The sequence below is a fragment of the Haplochromis burtoni genome, unplaced genomic scaffold, assembly GCF_018398535.1.
Source record: "Haplochromis burtoni strain Fernald_Lab_line unplaced genomic scaffold, NCSU_Asbu1 Contig_3, whole genome shotgun sequence".
Taxonomy (NCBI): domain Eukaryota; kingdom Metazoa; phylum Chordata; class Actinopteri; order Cichliformes; family Cichlidae; genus Haplochromis; species Haplochromis burtoni.
Window position 1 is genome coordinate 6,479,195 of NW_024582364.1, and position 20,568 is coordinate 6,499,762.

The following is a 20,568-nucleotide window of genomic DNA, read 5'->3' on the forward strand; positions in this document are numbered from 1 at the left end:
TTTCATCACACTCCTGCCAGTAGAGATGTCACATGAAGGTTTTGGTAAATGCACCCGTGAAAGATAGGGGCTTTGTTTTCTTCATTGGAACTTCACTACATTACACTTAATTAAAAGCAGTGGTGCATGGAGTCACCACATCTTTACGTTAAGCGGGTTTTCTTATGAGTGTGTCAACTTGCTGTATGGTGTGTGCGTTTGAGAGCTACAAGACGTTTTTCACCAACAAATGGGGTATTTCTTTGTTGACACCCAGGGGTTCTCCAATCTTTAGGAGGCTGAGATTATTTTGAGATTATTTTACAAAAATATTCAGCGCTTTTCTGCATGTTGCTATTTGTCCCAAATGTCCTAATTATGCAAATGATTCTGCTCACCACATGGGATGAGGAAAGTGACTTATTATCCAGACCATCTGGAAGTCCTTGAACACATCCTCAAAGGCAGAACTGCTGCGTTTGTGATGTGTTAGCATTAGTTTAACTGTGACTCTAAAACTTTTGTTTTGACTACTTTGTTAAGGCCTAAAAATGTTGAACGTTCTTGTAGCCACAACTCCTTAGGTGGTAACTAGGCTCTAAATATTTGGAGTGACTTGACTGTTTGATCTTTGTGAAAACATTGCAGGTTACTCTTAAAAGACATTTGTGATATATTAGTCACATTTGCTGGTGCCAGAAAAGATGGTGCCAGCAGAACACATGGCAAGGTGTCTGTCAGTTTTTGTCTTGGTTAATGTTAGTTCTCTTCCTTTCTATAATATCTCTAAATGTCTTAGTACTACGTGTGTGATCACCAGTTGCCTTTAGAGATCAAAGCATCTTATGGTCTAGTTCTGAAACAAACTGCGCAAGGACAAGCTTTACCACCTTTTGACATACCTGTGCCAACTCCCTAATGCCACACCCTGGAAGAAGCTCCCAAGGAAACGGGGAAAACGGGCTGGTACACTCATCAGAGTCAGGGCTTACCTCTGTGCTTCTCATGCAACTACAGGACCAGTGGAGTACACCTTTAGATGGATCCTGCATGTTGTCCCTGGAGATCCCATAACATTGGATCAGCTTCTTCTGGTTCCCTGTTTTCCTAAGCGGCCTCGGTCCTGTGGATGTAGCATGGATCTCACAAATCTTTGCAGCCTTGCCTATGCTTGTGCTTCAGATGTCAAAATCTGCACTCTTCAAATAGCTTTATTAAATAATAGATCACCATCAAACAAGACATTTGTATTAAGCAACTTCTTAATGACAAAGTCTCAGCAGCTTGGTTTTCTGATTTTGACAGAAACTGTGGTGAGTCTGTAGCTTTTTCTGAACTTCTTCCTCCAGACTTCACATTCTTCAGCCTCCCTTGGACCTCGGGTATGGGTGGAGGTATATGTACAGTGTTCAACATCCATTTTCGTTGCCACCAAACACTCAAACAAACATCAATCATGTCTGCTGTGAGTCTAAACCTCTGGTCAAGGACATTCTAAATGTTCTGGACTCTTTTAACCTGACACAGTGGGTCACTGGCCCCCCTCATAAAAAAGGTCACACACTGGACTTAGTGCTATCACAGAGGTTTGGTGTGTACATGACAGAAATATCTGAATTGTGTCTCTCTGGTCATTTTCCTGCGATATTCACTATAACCTTGCGCTGCTCTTTAGATAAGTCATGCACTCTAGCACATAAAAGACAAGCGCGCAATCATCTAATAGCCCCTCAATCTAGTATCACATTTCTTCATTATAGGATAATAAATTCAATCTGTGAAAGTGTCGAGGACAATTCTGATAGTTTTAATTCCACCTGCACTGATATCTTGGACTTAATCGCACCACTCAGGACTAAGCGCTCTAAGCCATTGTCAGAACCCTGTTTGAATGAATATACACACACCCTTAGACATAAATGCAGCCGTGCTGAGAGGAGATGGGAAAACAATAGGTCGTATGTTTCTTTACAGGTATTTAAGGACGGTATCTCTGTTTACCAAGAGTGTTTACAGTAAAGTGTTTACTGTAAACACTCTAAATACTAATTCTATAGTTTTAGTGTCTACTTTTTAATGTTTTTAATCATATTATTAGTCCATGTAATAATTTGGTGCTGTACCTTCACCAAGTATGTATGATGATTTTTAGGCAATTTTGAGCGACACAGTTTCAGCTATTAGGCCCCCTCTCATCACCCACCGCCTCAGACCCCTGTGTGCTTTATACAGAGATTAATTAACACTTCTTTTATTACAGGCTGTGTCCCATCATGTTTTAAATGGGCTCTTTTTAAAATCCTCTTCTTAAAAAAACACATACTGGACCCAGCTGCTCAGGCTAATTACAGGTCCATTTCAAAGCTTCCCTTTCTTTCAAAAGTTTTAGAGAAAGTGGTCTACTCATAGTCTGAAAAGTTTCAGTCTGGTTTTAAGTCACTACATAGCACTGAGACAGCACGTTTAAGGGGTTTTAATTATATTCATTGTGTTGCCTTTTGAGATGTTAAACAGTGGATGTCCTTAAAATTTTTAAACCTAAATGAATGTTTGGCAACTCTGTTACTTTATCCACTCATTGTAAGACAAATGTTAAACCCATGCCGTGTACCTTGATGGTTCGTTTAAATTGTGTAGGCAGGTGAGTGCACCAATATAGCTTTTTCCATCTGAGACAGCTAGCCAAGGTAACACCTTCCAGCTAATGCCTTTGAACACATTATTCATCTCTTCATTACTTGCAGATTGGATGTCTGCAACTCTCTTTATTTCAGTTTGTACCAGTCGCCTCCAGCTCATCTGCCTCTTTACACTGGCTTCCTGTTACTTATATGATCTGATTTAAAATTTTACCTTTTGTTTTTAAATCATTAAATGGGCGAGTCTATTCTTACCCATCTTAGCTCCTATCTATTCATGCTCCAGAAAGAACCATGAGGTCTAGTTCAAAACTACTGTTATCCATTCCAAGGCTTAAACTTAAGTCTCGCAGTGACAGTGCCTTCTCTGTGGCAGGTCCCACACTCTGGAATAGTCTGCTGCTATATATTAAAGCTGCACAAATGCTGGAACTTTTTTAATAGTGAAGACACCAGACACTTGTTTTAATAGCCTCAGTCATTGTTGTTCTCAGTTTTTTTTGTTTTTGTTTTTGTCTTATTGTATTGTTCTTTCTTCTTCATATTTGTATTTTTATTTTTATTGTCATTGTTGTGCATTTTCCTTGTTTAGTTGCTTTTTAGTTTGTAAAGCACTTCGGAAGCTGTTGGAAATATTCGATATAAATACATTTGACTTTGACCTTGACCTAGTCATAGCTTTTCCCTAAGTGTTAGCTGTAGGGGCCAATCAAGGTATGGAGTGATTTCTTCTATCTCAGTCCCAGTGCAGAAGCCACTTCTCTTTTGAGTCACTCCAAGTGTTGCCACCACAATTTTCTCTCCATTAAAGCCTGAGGCCAGGCTCCGAGAACTTTGTCCGCAGATTTTACGTCAGAAATAGCTTTTATAATACTTGAACATTGTGTTCTTGTTGCTGGGCAACTCTACTTTTCTTTCTCTTCACACTCACTCACAACACCTGAATTTGAATCCTAGTTAAGGATGGGTATTATGAAAACCATTAGCTCCATTGGACAGATTTTATACCTTTTAATAAAGTTGTTTAACATCAGGAGTTGACAATGTTACGATACTACAATGAGAAATACATGAAAATATAGAAAACAAATCAACTGCAAAATGGACCTGAATAAAATGACCAAACGCGCACAACCGATTTCTCAAATATCAGTCTAGTCATCACAGTGATTCAGTCATAAAATCATGATGAACACATAAATAAATGCATAATGATGCTGCAGAGGTCTCCTGCTCATTGATTTCTGTATTGTGATTTAAAACAAAGGAATATTACAGCAACACAGTATAGAGCGTATAGCAACATTTCTGACAGCAACAGTGTATATTTATAAATAAATTCTCATCTTTCATAAGTTGTTACAGGCAAAAACAAAAAAGGTGCAACAGGCAGATGTTTGAGGTTTAGCTCAATAAATTACTTAAACAGTTCATCATGAATGTTGAGTATTTTTTTTTTTCCATTGACTAATAGTTAAGTATGATTTATTAGCCTGTTCGTTCATTGAGTCATTTCTGCTTTCTGATTCAGACCTCAGCTAAGTTTCTCATCAATTAGCGAATTAATAATGATCTTTTCTTTGACAGAATCTCCTGGAGAAATCGGCAGAGAGGGAGACTCGTCAGGAGTATGCACTGGCTATGATTCAGTGCAAGGTGCTGAAGCAGCTCGAGAACCTTGAGCAGCAGAAATATGATGATGAGGACATCACTGAGGACATTAAGTTCCTGCTTGAAAGGCTCGGAGAGAGTGTGCAGGATCTCAGGTACCTAATTAAGATTATTTATGAATAACATGTATTCATAGTTAGTTTACTAAACCATTATTTCTTTAAAAAATGGAGCTTGAATAAAAAGTCAAGTGTCTTTGTGCAATCCTTTTCATACAGCTACCATTAACATATCCATATGATATTTCTGTACTTTAACTGTGCACTACACAGCGCAAATCATTCTTCTTCACATCATCAGTTAAAGTAGTTTTTGTTTTTGTCTGAGGTAATGATGTTTATTTTTGATCAACAGCTCATTTGATGAGTACAGCTCTGAACTCAAGTCTGGCCGCTTGGAGTGGAGTCCTGTCCACAAGTCAGAGAAGTTCTGGCGTGAGAACGCTGTCCGCCTGAACGAGAAGAACTATGAGCTCCTCAAGTAAGCTGAAGCATCTGCTGTCATGAGATTACTCATTTTCTCCATTGCCTTTTAAAACATGATTTATTATTACCTTGACACTTCAGTAAGAGCAGAAGGACAAAGCTTCTCAAAGTGCACCTTGTTCCGATACTGAAGGGCACAAAGACTGTGATTTGTCACTTCTTATCTACTTTCGCCACAAGAGGATGTATATGTTACACACACACACACACCACACACACACACACACACCACCACACACAACATTATACATATTTACATATATTACAGTATATAATATATATATATATATATATATGTATATATATATATAATAATATAATATATATATATATATATATATATATATATATATATATATATATATATATTTTTTTTTTTTTTTTTTTTTTTTTTTTTTCACCAGATTTGTAGAATAAACACCATGAAATAAAAAGAGCTGAAAGCATCAGGGTTACAAAGGGTCATCGCTTTGGTTTGTCATTAAGGTAAATAACTTTACCTTGCCATGTGCCGGTTCAGTGGAAAAACACTTGGACAGCATGCAGCCTTTCATGGCGTGACTAGATGCTGCTATGGAAAAATCCAGTTTTATACTTGACTCACAATCAGTTCTTTCGAGATACCTTCCCAATGCCTTACTTTTATCAGCTATGAGTTACACTCCCAACATCATGTGTCTGTGTTTCTGATCTAAGGACTCAGATCGCCAGAGATAAAACATCCGTTGGTGTGTGTGTGTTCTTCATTATTCGGGTCACACACTGTTGTGCTATTGACATTCTGTAAAAATCCTCATTGTCTCATCGCTGTCCCCTCTCTGTAATCAGCTCAGCCATCACCTCGGCTTAAATTAGCCTTCTGTTTTTTTAGTATTTACCCTTAAATCTCACGAAGGCTTTATTCCATGTTGAAGAAGCCACTTTTTCACTGCATGCCTTACATCTAATATCCTTGGCTTCAGAGTTTAGTGTTTGGGATTTCCAGTTTTAAAGTAGCACTAACCTTGGCTTAGTGAGAATAAGAGCGTTTCTACTTAGAAAACTGCTTTAAAGAAAGTAATCTCAACTCTTATATTTTTCTTGAAGCTTTCTCAGAAAAATCTTTGCCTAGAAGCGTCTTTAAAGATATGTGATTGAGATCAGTAAGAATTAAGTGATTGAATCTTTTTTATGCAAACAGACCTCTGCATTTTAATGTTTTATTTTCACTGTGTTTCTTTGAAAGGATTTTGACTAGGCTGTTGGAAGTGTCCGATGATCCTCAGGTTATAGCAGTGGCAGCTCATGACATTGGAGAGTATGTGCGGCATTATCCACGTGGTAAAAGGTGAGATGTTAAGCATAAATACTATTAGATATTCACTAAAATCTATTAAAGATTTTTTTTGAAGATCACCTCCCACACACCCTGCCTCAAATGACAGCCCATCATTGTAACGGAGATGTTTTATGCTGGCTTTGCCTAGCACAGTTTGCCCTTGACACCAGATTTTTGGCAGTGGTAATCATTTAAGGCTTTGTGTGTTTCTCGTTTTATACAGTCACATCTAATCTGACTGCTCCATGCTGATTGTGCCAGTCGGGTGTTACGTAGTAATGTTCTGTTCATCTGTTTGTTGTTTAATGGTCACTGGCAAACATCTCATTACTGCCATCTCACCTGCCAGTAATATTATTTAACATACTTCAGTGATAATTAAATAGTCTTTTTTTTTTTAATAAATCAAATCTACTCAAACTTAAAGGTACCCAAAACGTGTCAATTGTGACTAACAATTTATACTAAACCAAAGTAAGTTTGGAGAGATTGAGGTAAGTGCTGGAGGAAGGAAGCAAAGTGAGCAGAGGCAAGAAAGAATATGTTTGTGGATGAGAGGGAGATAGGTGAAACAGTAAGGGTAGCAAATATTAGTTATATGAGTTCAAATAGAGACAAGTCTGGCTGGACTTGACGAGGTTCAGTCACTATCTTTCAAACAGTGTGAGGCATGATTTGTGAAAAAAGAGTGAAAGGGAAAGTTTACAATATGTTATTGTCACCTGCTACTATGGTTTGGAGACTAGGGCACTGACAAAAAGACAGGAGGCTGAGCTTGAGGTGGCAGATGTTTGGATTGTCATTGGGAATGAGCAGAATGTCATGATTAGATGTGAGTACATCAGAGGGAGAGCTCAGGGTGGGTAGTTTGGTGGAGATCTCGAACAGAACTCAGACAGTTGGTTTAATGTGGAGCAGCAGAAGCTCTACCTGACTAGCAGAACTCCTCATTTAATCACAAGTCAGCACAGGCCTAAACAACCAAAATAGTTTATTTACCTTACCCAATTTATGTGCCTTGTTGAATTTAAGTGCCATTTGAGAGGATGATTCAGTGGGGGAATTTGATCCAGGGTCTTCAGTATGAACCCAGTGATCCTCTAACAAAGTGAACTTCAGCGTCAGTGCTGTGAAGACAAACTGGCAGTTCAGTAATATATATACACTGCAATTCATTCAGAATATCATGCACCTGGAAGGAATAAGTTCACCCAATGGAAATGCGTAACAGTATCAGTGCTAGCACCTACTTTTTCTTTGATCAAACCTTTTGCTTTAATATTACAAGCATTACATCTGGTTTCCTTTTCACTGTGTTTTATCCTTTCACAAAGGCCAGTGACCCTGTATTAGATACACAGAAAATTTCACCAAGGCTGGATTAGATTACATGATGGATCACTGAATGACCTAAAATACGAAAATAGTACCTGTTTACTGTGTATAAAACCTCTGTCCCATTATTCCCTATAACACTCCCATTTCAGAGTAATTGAGCAGCTCGGTGGAAAACAGCTTGTGATGAATCATATGCACCATGAGGACCAGCTAGTCCGGTACAACGCCCTGTTGGCTGTGCAGAAGCTGATGGTCCACAACTGGTATGAGCACTTTTTATAGCTTCTGTTTGATGTAACTCACTCACATGAACTTAACCTTAAAGCATTAGCTGAACTTTCCTGACATGAAAAAAACCAATCAGCTACAGCTACACGCTAGTGATTAAAGACCATGCACACCCTCATGCATATTATGATTTACTCTGGCTGATTAGACATCCGCTAAGGTTAACGTGAGCGGAGATTGGTTGGAAATGACACAAGGTCAGTGAACAGTCATACTGATGAGAATGCTGAAGATGCAAAAATGATCAGAAAGAGGCAAATTAGTCGTTGACCTAAAACGATCTAAAAAAGTTAGTCATGTAAGACTATATTGGATGGTCAATGAAAATTTCATTTTTGAGCATTTAGTCATCATAGCTAGGGAGATTGATATGTTTCGCTTATTTAAACTTTATTTAAACCCATAATTAAAATAATGTAGATGTAAAGCCAATAATGGAAAATGTGAGTTAGCACAAGTGTGATGTATACACTGAAAATCACATTTTTACACATTGTATCTGTGTCCTGCATGCAGCATCTTGAATAAAAATGTTTAAATATGGTTAGATTTTGTAACTTTCTCTTAAGGAGGAAGAGGCCATGCAATCTCTCAAATTTGCCTCAGACATATGAGAGAAAAAAAGCACTTTTATATCCTAAAACGTGACTGGAGAGGCGTTTTTAGGATTCTGCCTTTGTGCGTTTGATGTGCTGTTGGCTAATCAGGCTAATGCAGGGTGAGAGCCGGTTGTCTGAATTTTTGTTTACATTTACTTGAATTATGGTCGGAACGTGTCCTCACTGGCCTGAAAGCAAGTGTAATGAGGCAAAATAACTGTGTGGACAGCAGGGCTGCGCTGGGGTCAGATCAAGATGTGCATGACTTAGGTTCAAAATATTGACAGACTAGGATGTTCCACAAAATGTCAAATGTGCTGGGCTGTATGTTTCTCATGTCACGAATTTACCCAGAGTGAAGTTTACATAGATAGTGTCTTTCCTCTGCTTCTCAGTCTTACAGAAAATAACTTGAATGATCTTATTTGCCAAAAGTAGATTGATTTAGATGATTGTTCACACTATTTTGCAACTTGTGGCTGGCATAAATGTGTTCAAGTAAATTTCAGCTGGTAATTACAGCATCAAGAAAGGTCAGTTAGGAAATGCTACAGTGGTGCTATGGCACCTTAATTTAGTGTATCATGTACATATCTATCATTCATATTCTTAACCTGCAGACTGAGATTGCAGCAACCTTTTAGGGTGATCACAACCCCCCACTTGTGTCTGATACAGACTGTAAGATGATAACACCCACTGAATTGTTGGCTACAGCATTTGGCTGCAATTACTCTGCTCTTTTCTTCCATGTCTCATTATCAGTTGCACAGTTATAATTACCACTAACAGCTGGATTAAAATATTATGCAAACAAGCTTCTGCTGCTTCTCTGTTGAAATTCCAAATATTTTGTTTGACACTTCCATCTGCTGGGGTTCATGCCCACCTTTGGAGTTCTCACACTTTGTGATGCATATTTATCTTCATAGCCAAAATTTGCAAACTGTATGGCTAACTTTTTTCTTTTTTTTTTCTTTTTTTTTTTTATTCTTAGGCTCTTTAGACCCATTGCAAGCACCATTATAAACTCGTCATGCTTGATTTTACTTAGGTTAAGTCACCACCAGCAACATTTTCCGGACATTCACTTCATCTCCCCGTCTTTGTGTGTGTCTTCTGTGTACTGGATTTCTTGGAAACAATAAAAATGAAAGCCAACTAGCATTAAGTGGGAATATGTTTGTTTTTGCTGCCACTATCTAAAACACACACTTTCAGTTTCCTGAGCAACTGTGGATGGAGGTATTATGATTAATATTACAGTGATGTTCCAAGTGGGCAATGTGATCAGTCATGTGTGGACAGAAGTTTATTTGTTTGAAATACCACTAAGAGTTACAGAAAGGGAGGAAGAACATTGGGTTCAGTGACTTGAAATTTCCAGAAAGCTCAAAGATCATTTACAGTCAGTGATGGGAATAACGGCGTTACAAGTAACGGCATTACAAGTAACGGCATTACTAGCGCCGTTACTTTTTTCAGTAACGAGTAATCTAACTAATTACTATTCCTATCGTTACAACGCCGTTACAGTTACTAACAAGAAAATGCGGTCCGTTACTATTTTTCAACAAACAGACAGTTGAAGCTGTGTTCAGCTTACGGCATCTTATATCAGTTGCACGAAAGTAGCTGCCTACGTAAGTAATCTGGACGCTACAGCTTTAAGCAGCTGCGTGCGCTCCCGCAGACGGTAATCACGATCACTGTCTAGCACGACACCTGGAGCTAAGGGGGCAAAACGATCGCATGAGTGCTGCTGTTTGACTGAGGAAGAATAAAGTATTCGTGGTAAGCCAATCACATGACCACTTAAAGACAAAGCAACAAGGTGATATATACCAGTTTATAAATTGTGTTGATAGGCCACGTAAAACCAGAGTCATGATAAACAATATATACGCGGCGTTTTTTTCCTCAATAGTTTCGTCACCTAAGGACAGCGCTAGCAAGCACTCTCTGCTTATGACCCCCCCCCCAAGGGGAAGTTTTAGGAGTGTGAGAGAGAGAGAGCGAGAGAGAGAGAAAGACAGCAGAAAAGGAGAGAGAGCGAGTTTTGAGATGTGAGAGATTTGTGACGTTTAGTGTGTTTGGAGTGTGTAGTTAATGTGTTGTCTTGTGTAGTTAGTGTGTAGTGTTGTGGATAGTTTTGTGTTGTGTGTCAGAACAATGAGGCGACTGCTGTCTCCAGGTAGAAAACGGAGTGATACACCTGCTGTTGTCAGACCTGCAGGTATCAGGCTGTGATGTTCTCCTTCATAGTGGACAGAAATTATTTTTTTGGAGTGGCACAAATAATTTGTGTGGCATCTTATTGAATGCAGAACAGCTGATTGTTCTGTAAATAGTTTGAAATGGTTATTTAAAAAATCAAGGTAAAAGGTAAATGGATGCAAATAACTTTGTTGTTTGCAAAACTTGTACATAGGATTTTAAAATTTACAATTTATATTTGCATATAAAGTTATGAAATATGATTTATTAAACATGTTTGTGGTTGTTACAGTAAAAAAATAACTTTTTCTACTCTGATTTTATGTTTTTTGTCTGATTTTAGATCAATTGTGTTAATACAGTATGTCAAAATGAAAACATAACTGTAAATTCAGACACGTGAGGTTGTGCTGAAAAGGATGATACCAAACAAGGCAAAGTAAATCAATTTTAAAGGTGAAATGTGGAGGGAAAATCAAAAGTAGTTAAAAATGGCCAATTATACCCTGGACCCCAGAGGGTTAAACTTTTTTCTTTTCTTTTTTTTTAAGTAACGCAATAGTTACTTTTCAAGTAATTAATTACTTTTAGAATATTGTAACTCAGTTACTTTTTTGAAGAAGTAACTAATTACTTTTTCAAAGTAACTTGCCCAACACTGTTTACAGTACTGTGGAAACGTGTTGAGACACTCCTTATTTCTTTATATTTTGGTAGGAAAATATGTAACAGGTACAGCAACTATAAATGGAATTTCAAAATATATGGCAAAAATAAAGTTTATACAATTCTAACGAGCTTGAAAGTCAATATTTGGTGCGACCACGTTTTTCTTTTACAAAGCCGGAACGTCTTCAGGAATAATTCTCCTGGCTTCTTGCAGGGCATTCAGATCTGTTCTTTGGATGCTGGCTTCCTTTTTGTTCCGTTCTCTTTTACGATTGTCCTGCAAAGCTTTAGTACTACTGATGTCTGGGCTCTGGGGAGGCCAATCCATGACTGATAGTATGCACTTATTTATCCAGGTATTCTTTTACTGCCTTGGCAGTGTCTTTAGGATCACTATCAGGCTGAAAAATAGTGTTGCCAATCAGAAGCTTTTCTGATGGTATTGCATGGTGGATCAAAATCTGAAGGTTCCAATTTGTGTTAATAATTCCATCAATTTTGACAAGATCACCAACAAAACTCACTGACATGTAGCCCAAAGCTTTTAGAGAGTGTCCACTGTGTTTTACAGATGGCTTTAGACACTCACTGTTGTAACTCTCTCCTGACATCCTCTGTAATTATCTGTACTGATGAAAAATTGAACCAATAATGTCAAATCTGGCATCATCACTCTATAAGACCTGTTGCCGGTGATTATCACTCCAATTCTTGTATAATTTGGCATACCTCAGCCTTATCTCCCTGTTTCCCTTCCTTAAAAATGGTTTGTTGACAGCCACACTTTCACTGAGACCATTTCTGATGAGACTTTTGCAAACAGTACACGATTCAGCTGAAAGGTCAAATGCATCTCTCAGGTCTTCTATCAGGTCTTTGATGGATTTTTTTTTTTTTTTTTTTTTTTATTTCTTAGGGGCAGGACTTTCAGATACTGTTCATATCCTGCACATAGTTTATATTTTAATGCCTGCTATTTCTTCTGTTCTCCTCTACTTTCCAGTTTTCTTGTTTCTTTTTGAGGACACACTGAACACCATGCTAAAATGTGCCATGCTTTGAGTAACTCTTTGAAAACCACCTTGTTGGTACAAAAATACTTTTTTATGCCTGTAAAATTGTTCTATCTTTGGTATTTTCATTCAACTAAATAAAACTTTCTTATGCTTTAATTATTCAAAGGTCAGTGCTAAGTTGTTCAACAAGCAAGAAACAAATAAGACAAACTAAAATCAACAAAAAATATTTTTTTCTGAATATGATCAAGTACAAGGATTAAGCATGAAAATGTATGAAAAATGCATGAGTGTGTGGCTACGTAGAAGCAAAATATAAATGAAATGAAGTAGAACGTAGAACCGTATATAAGCATCACCTCTGCATTTACTGCATGCCATAAATTAGCTTCCGTATCTTGTTTGAGATTCTCCTGTTTTTACGTGGGGAATAAAAATGAAAGAGTCAGAGTGAAGTTAAAGAATGTTAAGTTCAAATGAAGGTGGAAGAATTGAGTATTAAAACAGGAGGAGAAAAAACCTGAAGGCTGCATACGAATGTTTTACTTCGAAAAATGAAAAGCAGGGATTACAACTGTGTATGAAGTCTGGTTTAAAATGGATGCAAAACTTCTGCACACGCCTGAATACAAGACTAAGTACATTTAATTTTATATGGAAATTGACATTTTGTTTGACAGCTTTTTTTTTTGTTCTTCCCTTGTAGCTTTTGAAAGCAGCAGCTCATCATTTTAATGCCCAGCACATAAATCACATTTAAAGACATTCACCTGTCCTTATTTATGCATGTAGTTCTTATAAGACACCCTCCATCCACACCTACCTCTTGTGTAGGGCATGTTGAGCAACGTTGGTGGTTTTTTGTAAAATAAAACATAATAATTAAAGAAAGGAATGTTGCTCATGCCATATTTCTCCATTAAGATGAACACTTTGTTACTAGTTTCAGTCCTCATAACACGACCTCCTAATGTGAGGGGGTGAGCTATTTCTCAAGGTTTTTTCGTCATACTGAAGAATCTGCTGCCTACACTCATTGCCTGCGTGAAAACAGAGGTGTGTGAATGCGTCTATGAGATGAGAACTTTTTTTTTCTTTTTTTTTTTTTAAATTACAATGAAGAGTTTTTCAAAGCCGCTTCCCTTACCCGCTGTCACCTTGAGTGGGTTGACTTGTCGTTTCTAATATAACATTTTCTTGTTCCTACCTTTCTGAGGCCCCTGATGTCATGACAACGGCATGCATGAATGTGCGCAAACTGTTATCTGGTCATTGTTTTTGACGTGTTTCTAAATCTCCAGCAAGCTTTGACGGAATGGTGTTTTTGCCAATAAGCTCCATAACTCCACGGTTGTCGTTTAAGCCTTAAGCTATCGCTGGTCCAGCCACCTTTATGCTGTGCTTGTCTCGGTTACAGTCAGTTACAGTTACAATATATAGTATTGGTTTGCCTTTCATACAGTAGCCTGGCTTTTTTTGCCAAACAAACTCAAATCTGTGCTCTGAGTCACTGTGAACTGTCTCCTTTTTTAAATTTGATTGATGATTTCCCATATTCTTGTTTGTATTCTAACATTATTATAGATTCAGGTGTTGCATGAACTACATCTAGATTTTATAAAACACAAATAAAGAAAAATGGAGAACTCTTCTGGTGTTACTTTGAACCAGATTTGTTGATTGGGGATTCAGAAATGACAGAAAATTACATAAATTTCTGTCAAATACTGTAACAAATACAGACTCGCTGCCTTTACTGAATGTACACAGATGGTGTTTACATGTATAGTCACTCCCCAAAGGCCGCTCGGAGCAAAGAGAGATGCTGTTTGTTTTATAATGCAGTGCAAATTTAAAATAATACTACAAAAGAATCAGCTTATGTTGAATAAGTCTTAGCACCAGTGTTTACTTTCCTGAAAACCACAATGCTGTATTTAGTCCTAGGGTTATTACTCAAAAAAGTAATGTATTACACATTATTCTGTATTTTTCTTTAAAGTAATTCAGTACATTTCCTGCTGGAGAAAGTCATTACACACGTTACACACATACTCGTTACACACATGCAATCTTTTTTTACATATGAAAACCAGCACAAAGAGACTTCAGAGTGATCGCCATAGCGATTCTACTATAGAAGTATGAACAGGTAGAAACGTAGGCTGCAAGTCTGACTGCCCGTCAGTTTGTCAGTTTGTTACCCATTAAAGATCAGGACCTGGCTGCTGTGCTGGGGTTAGCATTCACTCAGATTGTTACTGGTTTTGTCCACTTTAGCATCACGTTCTCTTCCTTTTGTGCTATAAAAGTATGTCCATATCTACACTAAAAAGTCATAGATCTCTTTTTGATCTACGGTACAACTTTGACTTGAGCTGATTGTTGTGCAAGTGCACAGGAAGAAAAAACATGTTTGTTTGTTTGTTTGAATTTTTTCGGCAGTGAAAAGATTACTGAAGAACTTTTGTAACAAAAGTAACAAAATAATTGGAACTGTAATATAATTACTGTGGCGTGTTACATTACTGCATTAATGAAAATTGTGACACAGCTGCACGGTGGGTGCAGGATTTTTGTAAACAGTCGAACAAGCTGCCGTTCTTGTGAAACGGTCGTGTAGCAGAAACTGTGTGAAAAGAAAATCTATTTTTGATCAGCTGTATGTGTCTTTCACCTCAGACCACAGGCAAGCACTTACTGCCATTTCATTTGTCATTTCTTAAGCAGAGGCATGGCACGTGTGGTTGTATAGCCAATTTTAAAAGCAAAAATATAAAAAATAAAATAAAAGGAGAGACAAGTTTAAACAAGAATTTATAGTATAAACAAAAGGTGGCACATTAGATTTATTGTAGTTCACTTTGGACAGCTGTCTGCAAAATGAAATATTAGATAACATCTTGACAGTAAAAACTAACTTTGAGTGTCCGCTGATTTTACTGTGGCTAATACTTCTTAATATCATGCAGTGTTTCATGTCCAAGACTCATTTCGCTGTGTCTTACAACAGAGACATATGAAAAGGTGCCTTGGCTGCGGGACACTAACTTCATCAGTCATCCTACCAATTATTGCTATTTGCCTTTTTTTTTGGTAATCTCACTGGCAGTGCTCTAAATCAGCGTACTGTAACTGATTTTTGAGAATGGGCTGAAGGTTATCTCTGACAGCTCCAGCAGTTGGTGTGCCGTGCTTTGACCCTGCATGAATTAGAGAAAATCCAAAATAAAGTCAAGCTCATGCACCCAGGTCTGTTTTTTAAAGTCATCCATGTCACCCATGATGAGTGTATGTGAAGTTCTGTACAAGCCTGTGGATGGGGGTTAGAGGAGGGTTAGCTAAAGATCAAAGGCTTAAAAGCTCTTATATGTCTTGGATATATTTGAGTTGATCTATAGCAGCTTGTGGTTTTACCAGCCTGGTTGTTTGGTCAATATTTAACAAAGAGGTATTTGGTATTTTCAGTAAGAGAGGTATGAGACGAACACATGAAAGTACTGTGCTGTTGTTTGGAAAAAGCTTTTTGCTGCTTCTGCGTTGGATGCATATTGTACTGTTTTATCTCACTGCTGTGATTCATTCTCATAATAGGGCAAATAAAAAAAAAATAAAAAAATAACCTCCTTCAAAAATAGAAGTGTACAGTGGTTTCATAAAGACATCCTTACGGCGCTGTTGCTTTGTAGAAAAGGAGAATAGTGATGAGTCTAAGCGTGCATATTTTTAAGGAGAAAATATTCTCTGTCGTTATGAGTATTCACCATTCCCATTTTTAGACTATTGAGAGGCATTTGATATTTCTGCTGCTGATAATTTGAGTGTCATGAAGCATATCTAAAAATGTTACTGCCAAGAAGAAACATGAAGGCGAACTGTGACCTTTCAAAGTAATATATAATGGGTCTATATTTCAGCATTACATCATGTCAGGGTCAGGATACCTGGGAGAAGCTCATATTGTTAAAATGAGAAGCTTCATTAAAAACCTGTTTTCACATTAAAGGATATAAAAGATCCAGAATCCACCCAATCAGAGAATAGATCGAAGTGAAAACATTCAGGCAGGTGGTGATCGGGGTGGATATTATCCTCCATTTATCAGAACTTCAAATGCTTACCGGTTATGTTTTGATTTAAGGAAAAATATGTACTGTCATTGAAAAACATGAAGTGTTTTTTTTCTTGAAGTATTTAAAATTGAAGTATTCTTGATTTTCTCGTCTTACTGTCACCAAACAAATAAGGAAAATATACAATAAGCATGCCTTCCAAAATATTTCTTTGTTCCTTGTAACAGGATGTATGGCCTTATTTGACAGCATGTTTAGTGTTTCTTGCTTTTTCAGTCTGTAAAAACAAACAAGCAAACTGTTTCTCTTTCACAGGGAGTACCTTGGAAGACAACTGCAGTCCACTGATCAGCAGCAGGCTCCAGCGGTGGCTGCTCGAAGCTGAACACTGAATGGTCATGTGTGTTTGTGTCTCATTTTGTGGACGAGTGTGAACTGTACGCAGATTGGCAATTGTAATGATCAGCTCTTTGTTTTTGTGTAATGACTTGAAAAATCAAACGGTGCGATTTCCGCTTCTACACGCACCCCAAATGATCCTCGATGTTCCTCGATTTCCTTGATGTTCTGTCGTGCTTCGTGTTGTGACTCCAAGATAAGTGATGCGTGATTAAAGCCGCACTTTGTGTGTCTGTGATGATATACAAAACTGCAAGTTATTTAAGTCTTAAGTCTGTAAAACATATGAATACCAATAAAAATACTTATCTGTGACATTCCTGTCCTGCACATCCTTTTACTGAGAGGTTGATGAGAAACGAAAGCTGAATAACAAAGAGATTTTCAGACGTGACAGCATTATTGAGCTTTCTTATCAGCCCATATGCAATTGGCTCCCCAGCAGTGGCAGCAGGGTGGCTAATGAAATATTTATTTATTTATTTGAGGTCATCTTCACTAGCTCCTGCCTTTGAAGGGAAACAGATGTGTTAGGAAGTTAAAGTGGCTTGTGGAATTAATTGTAATAATTAGAGTGCTCTTTAGTGAAAACACTCACCGGCCACTTTATTAGATACAACAACTCATTGTATCTGATTAGCCAACTACATGGGAGCTGTCAGTGCATTCAGGCACGTAGACGTGATCAAGACAGTACTGATGGTTGTTGATCAAAGACAGGAAATACGGGAGTATTTCACAAACTACTGATGTGGGATTTTTCACACAACTATCTGTATGATTTACAGCGAATGGTTCAAAGAGCAAAATATCCAGTGAGCGGTGGTTATGTGGTGAAAATGAATTGATGATGTCAGAGGAAATACACACTTGTTACAAGTAAGGTATGTAGAAAGGCATCACTAAACATTAAAAATGTCCAACTTTAATGGGCTTCAGTAACAGAAGACCACACTGAGAGCTCCTCCCAGTCAAGGAACAGGAAACTTAGACTACAATTCACATGGGCTTACCAAGACTGGAAAAACATTGCCTGGTGTGAAACTGAGTCAGTTTCTGCTGTGATCAGTATCCCAGTATGTTAAGGCAGTTCTGCAAAATTAATTTTTAAAAAACTGTTTAAAAAAAAGCAGTCCATCATAGTACAAGCAAGGTGTAACTTATAAAGCGGCCATCAAGTGTGAGCGTATTTCTAACTCATCCTCACAAGAATTAAAAGAAATAAAATAAATCTTTGTGCCATGTTTAATCTGTTTTCTTTCATGTTCTACATTTTTTCTCGATTGATTACCAGAATGAAAAAAAAAAAACTCCTGAAATTGTGATTGGCCATTTTTGCTCCTTTATGTAAATATCTGCAATTGTAACGTGAATATTCACCTTGAGCTTTTTCTAGTCATTATCTTTGGCCGATCCTTCACCAACCGATGACACTTTCCAGTATTCCTGGATCATCGAGTTACAGAACTTTGTTTCGATAATCAGCTTTTTCTGTCTTCGGTGACTAAACATACGGGAATGTGTGCGTACATGTACACAGAATAGATCTAAATGGAGACTACCTTACAAAGAAAATGAAAGCCAACTATCATAATGTGATAGTTGGCGATCTCATCCCTTTCTTCCTTTCAGCACCTCTTTCCAGTGCCACTTCTCTGCTTCTCTCAGAGACTACAAACCTCAGTATTATGGGGGTGAACGAGACAGACGAGCCACAAAATCATTTTGTTCTAATAAAATATCCATCCAAGTTTTGATAATGTATGGTTGCAAAATGTAAAGTTTTTAGTTTTTTTTTAGTTTTATTTGCTTGTTTTGTGGGCCTCCAACAGCGCATAGGTCCCCAGGCGCGTGCCCAGAATGCCCATTGGATAATCCAACCTAGCCTTCCAGTCACGCTCACTACAAACATCACACTGTGCTGCTAACAGCATGACAGCGAATCCAAATCCACAGTTGAAGGTTGTCTTGTGGACTTTATTAAGGTTGGACTCTGCTTCCTGTTGTGTACGCTCAGTGCTTCTGTCCACAATCTCCCCCTTTAAATTACCATAGCCTATTTGTCGTGGATGAGAGGCTCTTAGGGGGGGAAAACAATTTTCTACCTGTAACATAGGTTTCAAATGCTACTTTGAGTTGGTGGAGTGCCCCCCGTAGAATTGAAATGAAATCTGAGCTGGCTGACCTGTTTTAATCTGACCTTCACTGTACATGTGCTCTTCACATCTCTTCCTTTGTTATTTTCTGTTCATTTAGCTCACACACAGTAACTGCAAGCATCAGCTTTCAAGTTTACATAGCAACAGATTCTCTCTGTAGGGCAAAGAGACCACTGCTTGAAGGTCTTGGCTTCCATAATACGAAGTGTTGATTTTTTTTCTCTCTTTTTTTACATAAGTAACTAAGAAACAGTAACCAAGACTGCTTTTTACATCAGCCGCATCAAGCGCCGTGTTTCGTTTTCTCTTTGATAAATCCCTGAAGGACAGCACACTTCTATCAATGTCGTGTTTTTATGGATGTAATTATCATTAGGCTGCATTCATTTTCTCAAACACTTGGTTTCTTGACAAAACTCTGGTCTCTATTGTAAACCACTAAGACATGCGATCAGACACTTGGATATAATCATATACTATAAAGGTCAATCTGAAGTATGATGAATTCATATTTATGTCTACTGGCTGCTTACCTTCCGTCTTTTCTATGGCTGCTCAGAAACCTAATGAATGCCACAGTCGCCTTCCCTCTCACTTCCAATGACGATCACTGATTCAAAGCTGAATTTAATAAATGTTTACACTTTACTCAAACACTAATAATGCCGTCCATCATAAGCAAGAAGCGTTCCACTGCACTATATGAATGTAAAATAGACGGAAGCACTCGCTACATAAATTTCCATGGAGGACTGAAAACTGCCAAAATCAAAAAACGATTGGCATGAAAAGTTAAAAACAAGTGCAATATACAAAAATCTGATGAAAAAAATGTGTCTTTGTTTGCCCACTTCTCTGATATCATTAGTGTGGTATGTCATTGTGAGTCTTTAGTGTATATTTTTGAAACTGGCTTGCTCACCAGATTGATTTCAGTGTTTTGATTGTCTTCCTGATGGCTTTTGTGGGACACCTGTAGGGGAGAGCAGGAGACTCTCTATGGTTATTTGACATTCTTTCAACACCTACATAAATAATAGGCAACCATATGCAAAGGTTTTGTTAGCAGTAATATTAGAAACCTTGTGTTTATGTATGTGGATGCCTTACCGGACATATCCTCATGAAAACCGAGGAAAAAAGTGTCTTTCAGTTCAACTTTTTCTGCGATTTGCTGCCTCTTTGGAGCTAAGATTGGCCACACAAACACATTAGATATCACTAGAAGGGTGACGCGTTTTCTATTGAGCACATCAGAACTTAGTTGGGTACCTCAAATAAGTCAAAAGATATGAACCAAAAACAAATGTCCATTATAGAGGACATAAATGAACAGGCGGGGTCATGGATATGTGTGCAGTCCATGCAGGTGATGCTGGGAAAACATATGTATGAGTAGTAGAGGAGAGGTGGCAGCTTGCTGTGAGACTGGAGTTTGATTCATTTCCTCTTATGTAGTTTTCTTTCATTTGTTGTATTTAGTTTCCTTTAAGATGTTTTGTTGCTAAATGTTCAATTTTATACCTTCATCTACTCCTGCCTCCAGATCTCCATCAGGAAGTGCAGAGACAATATGGATGAAGTGAGGGCAGCTATGAAGCTATGAGGAGAACAAAGAATGGAAAGGTAGTTGGTCTAAATGGCATACCTGTATGGAGATGTCTACAAGAAGATAGTGGACTTTTTAACACAATCCTAGAGAGTGAGAGGAATGTAGG

At 37.8% G+C, this 20,568-nt stretch overlaps 1 protein-coding gene across 2 annotated transcripts in view; it reads left to right on the forward strand.

Moving 5' to 3' along the window:
- Positions 1-17,006, forward strand: part of atp6v1h (ATPase H+ transporting V1 subunit H) — a 31,965-nt gene extending 14,959 nt beyond the window's left edge. For both annotated transcript variants that reach the window (XM_005912450.3, XM_005912451.3), the window contains 5 exons: positions 4,206-4,384; positions 4,644-4,769; positions 6,000-6,101; positions 7,580-7,693; positions 16,608-17,006. In XM_005912450.3, the coding sequence (XP_005912512.1) occupies positions 4,206-4,384; positions 4,644-4,769; positions 6,000-6,101; positions 7,580-7,693; positions 16,608-16,677 (591 nt within the window). In that variant the 3' untranslated portion in view covers positions 16,678-17,006. The remainder of the gene's footprint in view (positions 1-4,205; positions 4,385-4,643; positions 4,770-5,999; positions 6,102-7,579; positions 7,694-16,607) is intronic.
- The last annotated feature ends 3,562 nt before the right edge of the window (positions 17,007-20,568 follow it).